Here is a 6188-nt window from a genome sequence, read left to right as displayed (position 1 = left end):
AAAAATTTGTGTTTACAGAATAAAAACCAAAATAGCACAGGAATTTCATATTTAAACGCAGAAATAATTTTTACCTCCCCCCCCCCCCCCCCCTCGCGACACCCTTAAAAAAATTGAGCCGTGGTGTTTATAAAGAAGCTCCATGGTGCGAACATCATTAGAAAAACAAAAACAAAATACCTTATTTATGGTTGGCCGAAAACGAAACAGGACTTTAGTAACAATACGATATTTAAGCAAGAGAGAAATCTTTAACGATCTCTACTAAACACTAATACTGCGTTTGTGTAAATGCGTATCGCAATGTAGGATTGTAGCTAGTTAGAAATAATTACGTGAAGTTCAAATGTTATCTATAATACTGTTGCTCTTGAAAAAAATGCTTAGTTTGCTTGTGCCTTTAAGATTTCAGGATTTGCTGGAGTGTTTTAAGGAAACCAAGGACAACCGAAAACCATGATAGGTGTCTGGTTTTCGTATCTGGTATCCCTCCACGAATGAGAGAATATTTTTACCGTTGCACCATTATTCTCGGTACTCTTGCTGACAATGATTATTCTAACCAAATGGGAAAGAAGTTAGTTTTCAATTAAAAATTTTTTTTAAAAAAAAAAAGGGGGGGGGGGGGTGTTTGTCTGTAAAGTCAGTTTACGGACGATAATTTTACGTGATAACGTCATAAGAAAACATTGATGAAAAATTGCATACTTTTTAATTTTCAAATATTATTTACAGTTTTTGCAAATTTAATTTAAATAATTTTTTTAAATATAATCACGAACAATTAGTTACAAAGCCCGCATTTACCTGTTTAATATTATAGAAGATTTTCTCGCACGGTGGTTGGCCGGTACTTGCACGCTCGGCTCAGGCGGAACGTGACAATTTTTCGTGCGTGCAGCCGGCGTTCATATATTTATAAGACGTTATCCCGTCAAAAAAATACATTTTGTTGAACTCAACTGTTTTCTATTCATAGCATTATTCCTTCTCATTGGCTTGTGAATATTTATTGACTGCAATAATCATGTTCTAGAAAATACAACTATTCAAAATATTTGGCGGGACACTTTTTTCTCAACTTCATATGGGTACAATGGAGTGCATAATATTCGCTGATGTGACATATGTTAGAGATGTTATTAAAAAAGGTTATGATTTAAGATGCAACTCTTAAAATTTTGTTTTTCGAAAATAAATTACAGGAAATGTTCAAAAATGGATATGACATAAAATTACGTAAAATAATCGCTAGGAGTTGAGTTACTATTTGGGAATACATTGTCATGCAGCACATCTGCTTAATATCTCACTAATTATTAAAAGCCCTGCTACAATAAGATGAACCTAGGCCAAGTTGCTATCACTCCATCGTGCTGTGCACGCTATGAGCCGATAAACGTTCAGCAGCAAGCACGTGCTTCCTCATATTTTGGGACGTGCGTGAATAAGGTTCTAACTGGTTGTACACAGGCGCAATGAAAGACGTATAGCTTAGTGACTCCAATAAAAATATTTCGTCAATGTAATAAAAATGTATTGTAAATGAATGTAAGTACAGTCTGTGTGAAGTTAAATGTCTCTAATTTGACAGTCCCCAAAATTAGGTAGTACCAAGAGTATCCATTTCCAAAATGCCACTTGCCAAAAGAAACACATGATATTTGTTTACACAGTTTTTATAACCATTGGCGGTATGAAGTGGCATAAGGATACGTAAAGCACTGGTGTAGAACTGTCAAGTTTGAGACAGTAGAAAACATCAAATCTACTGGTTCGAGCTCACTTTAACATCTCAAATGAGGAAATAAATTTTCGCTGACTCAACTGGGAACTTACCAATTGTCTTGAGACGTCGAGTGTAGTTTCACTGATAACAAACATTTTCGTTGTGTAAAGGCTTTCGAAATGAAAACAATGACTATGTTATTTTTGCCATGACATTTTTATTAGACGTAACGTTATCGTTTGAGGATGCAATAAGCTAGGGCGGGAGACGAGAGTCAGAGCGAGCGCGCACTCGGGCGGGGCGGCCTCACCGGATGTGCCAAAGCCCCAGGTTGAGCGTGGCGAGCCTCGGCAGCTTCATGACGCGCTCCAGGCCCGCCGGCGAGATGCGCGTGCAGCCGTACAGGTCGATGCAGCGCAGGCTGCGCAGGCAGTCGGCTACGGCGGCCAGCCCGCGGTCCGTCACGCCGCTGCACTGGCCGATGTTCAGCACCTCCAGCTCGTGCAGCGTCTTCGCGATGCGGCACAGCCCGTCGTCCGACACGCGGCACGCGTTCAGCGACAGCTGCCGCAGGTTGAACAGCCCCTGCGACACGTGGTGCAGCGCCTGGTCCGTCACCTTGTCGCAGAAGGACACGTCGAGCGAGGTGACGCGCGAGCCGCCCTCCGCGAGGTGCGCCAGCCCCGCGTCCGACACGTTGTCGCACGACCGCAGGTTGATCTCACGCAGCGAGGGCATGCGCGCCAGGTGCTTCAGCCCGCCGTCCGAGATGCTGACGCAGAAGCTCAGGTTGATGGACTTGAGCTCGGGCAGGCCGGCGGACACGTGGCGCAGCGCCTCGTCGGTGAGGCGCTGGCAGTCCTGCAGCCCCAGGTGCTCGAGCGCGAAGTTGCCCGCGCCGCCCGAGTCCTCGTTGAGGCCGGCGAGGTGGCCGATGCCCACGTCCGACACGTGCCAGCACGAGCGCAGGTTGAGGCGCCGCAGCTTGCGCAGCCCCCACGCGATCAGCAGCAGCCCCGTGTTGGTGACGTTGCAGCAGCCGCCCAGCTCGAGCACCTGCAGGTTCTTGACGCAGGTGGCGATGCGGCCGAGGCAGGTGTCGGACAGCTGCTTGCACAGCGACAGGTCCAGCTCGGTGAGGCAGGGCAGGTCGGCGACGAGCGCGTGCGACAGGCCGATGTCGGTGACGTGGTAGCAGCCCGACAGGTTGAGGCTCTGCAGGTCCGGGATGCCGTTGACGACGTCTCGCAGGCTGCGGCGCAGACTGAGCACTTGCACGCGCCGGATGCCGCGCCGCACGAGGCTGGAGAACACGGCCGAGCTGGCGCGCCGCAGGTGCAGGCGGGCCTCCACGCCGCGCCACACGGAGCGGTGGTAGGCGGCCTCGCGCCACGCCACGCACACCTGCGCCGCGCGGCCCTTGTCGCGCACCTCCAGGTGGCTGAAGATGAGCGCCAGCAGCTCCGGGTAGAGGCAGGACACGTGCGTGGCGGCCGGCAGCTGGGTGAGGTGTCTGTGCGGCTGGTGCAGCCTCGGGCGAGGCGGCAGCTCCGTCAGCTCCATCCCTGCGCCTCCCTGCAGAGGCCGCTACGACATCTCCGCGCTCACTGGCCGCCTGGCCGTCCGCGCGCCGCTCGCCCCCTCTCGTTCCCCCTCCCAACACTGCCTCCCCTCCACTCCCGCGACCGCGCCGCGTACCGGCAAGCACGACTGTCGCGCCGCGCGCCCGACTATCGTACACCGCACAGTGCGTACCTCACCTGTGAATGAACATCCCAGTGCTCTGATTCCTGTGTTGATCGTATCCATATACGCCACAATACTCTGTTTTACTGTTTATAAGAATACTGCAAAAAAAGTAGGCTTCATAATTGCTCTGCTCTAGTATCGGTTTTGTAGGTGATCGTATAGATAGTATAATTCTAACATAATAACTAAGAAACAAAAGTTATTAATAAATAATTGTACGTAGTGATCTCGCTCGAGATTTTCTGTTATATTAAAATAGTGGGAAAAACTCAGAATTTCACAGAATGAACGTAGTCATAATCAAAAAACGAATCAAGAAAAAAGAAATAATAATGAATGGGAAAAAATAAATATATAAAAAAAACTGGCAAAAAACTAATGCAATATCACAGCTGATCTCGACTCACGTATTGTTTGTATTTCATGTATCATATTTCCCAGGTTAATTTTCTTACGACGTACATATTCTGCAATGACGTTATATCCACCATTTTTTCGCTGGTTGCTTATTCTGTTTTTCCAAAATATCATTATTTTTTTTTACTTAACGAACATTTTTTTTTCTTAAAAAAATAACTACTAAATTTATAAGTTTCTTAAATAAATAATTTTAAAAAATCGGTTCATATTGTCTCTCTTCCACGCAGACGATGCTGAAAACACTCATACCCGAGCCTTATAAGTAATGCTCTCGAGCAGAGGCGCAAATATGTAGGATTCTCATAAGGGGTTTTAACCGACACGAGTCATCGCTGAATGGGTGCTTACATGTTGTTTACTGTGCATATTCTGGCCTATATGCATGCAATATTCAAAAAAACATTTAAAATATACCGAAAGTTTTCCATAAAACATTAGTTTTGGCATGTTTATCAAACCCGTTTCACAGTCACGATTTTGCAAGCACAAGTGAGCCCCCTTCAGTGTGGAGCTTCTTAATTCCGTGGGGGAGGGGGGGGGAATCCGTGATCAACGCCCATGCTCTAGATTGTTACTTAATTGGTTTGTTATTGATTTACGTGTTGACGATAGCGAGAAATTCAGAGCCGGACACACAATACAGATCAGGGAAGTTAACAAGGAACTGGCCCTGATGTGTGGTGAGGAACTACATCTCAGTTTTCAGAAAACCACGGACAAATAGACTTTAACTCTGTTGTGTCCCTCCACTCTAGTCTTTTGAGCGCTGTGAATGCTAGGATTCACGGATAACTTAGAACGAAACATTTTGTACAGTTATGCCTTGTATCATCGAAAAACAAATCCACGTCGCTTAGAACCATCATAAGTTACAGCACACGTGATATAACCAACAGAACAAATTGTAACTTAGAAAATCATAGCTTAGAACCTTTACAACTAATAAATACAACTTAGAACTGTTATTATTTAGAAACACGTTATTTAATATAGGCCTACACAACGCTGAACCACACAACTTTGAAACGGCACAATTTAAAAATAAAAATGAATTTTTATATCTTAGTTAGAGACACACAACAAACACCTGTCATAGCTTAGTAAAAACGACACATCTTAGAACCATACAAGATAAAAAATAATAATTTATAACAATCACAAGTTATAACAACATAACCTACAAATGATGTTACATAGAAAATTCTATATTATATGTTTCTAGTTTACGTGTTCCTAAGTTGCGTGTTAGCTACTATTTGATGAAAACGCTCCATGAATTCTCACAGCCTTTTTGCTTGCCGCACCCAATGCGTGTGTGTGGCTGTGTTCTTGTCGTTGATTTGATTTATAAATAGTCGAATTTAGTCTACGGATACAAATTTACAACGAAATCAATATTCAATGGCTCCAAAAAAACAATTGCAATAATAAAAATAATTATAAACAGGAAAATTCACGAATTCACTACGCGATTGGCTAATATTCAAAAACTTAGGTATACCATTAAGCAGCTTTTTATATTGGCTCACTGTTCATCCGGACGACTCAGGGCAATAAGAAACTCTCAACCAAAGAAGTAGGCCTACCGAATCACAAGGAAAACCAGTTGATACGACTCACTCGTCAGCAGCCAATGAACTGGAGTTATGTATTTGCGCACATATTATACATATGACTGTGTAGTCTATCCTGAAGGTTATCGAAATCGCGTTCTCTAACGATAAGTAACAGTAATTATGAAAATATTTGTTTTCCCATACAAAATTTACAGCCCTTTACGATTTTTTTGATGTTCCTGTTGTACCACCGATTGGCTGATGGTGCAGATCTAGTTGTCTCTTGTAGACTCCTCGGTGTGAACTTAAGGTAGGCTATTCGATATTTACTGAAAGAAGTGCGAATAATCCTCACATCTATAGTAGACGGGCGTATACTGATTTTTATTTCGACGTTATTACAGATAAGCACTGAGAGATGCTTTGTTATTACAGGTCTACTGTACAGCTACTGGGTGCAAATCAATGAATTTATTACGTCTGCAGGTAACCACGTTGGTTATTAATGATAAAAAATAATTATGTGTATATTTGCGTTTACAATAATTTAAGTGCACATGGCCATTAGTAGAGTCAAGTATATTTTCGCGAAAAAAATCTGAACGCTTATAAGACTGCAAAAATAAGTTCTGCCAGCGTTTTGTGCCTTGTAATTGGCGTCTGCAATAGGACAAGCCATTGCCGTATTTGGCCGGACCATTCAGGACACGTTTTCTTCTGCACTGAATAGTTGT

The 6188-nt window shown here is 43.9% G+C and overlaps 1 protein-coding gene across 1 annotated transcript; it reads right to left on the bottom strand.

The window, feature by feature from the left end:
* Positions 1-1926: 1926 nt before the first annotated feature.
* On the bottom strand, positions 1927-3387 carry LOC134530889 (F-box/LRR-repeat protein 14). The gene has a single exon (XM_063366168.1). It carries the CDS (start codon positions 3290-3292, stop codon positions 2036-2038), a length of 1257 nt encoding a protein of 418 aa, XP_063222238.1. The 5' UTR covers positions 3293-3387; the 3' UTR covers positions 1927-2035.
* Between the last annotated feature and the right edge of the window lie 2801 nt (positions 3388-6188).

Source organism: Bacillus rossius, chromosome 3, assembly GCF_032445375.1.
Source record: "Bacillus rossius redtenbacheri isolate Brsri chromosome 3, Brsri_v3, whole genome shotgun sequence".
Classification (NCBI taxonomy): domain Eukaryota; kingdom Metazoa; phylum Arthropoda; class Insecta; order Phasmatodea; family Bacillidae; genus Bacillus; species Bacillus rossius.
This window is presented reverse-complemented; position numbering and strand designations above follow the sequence as displayed.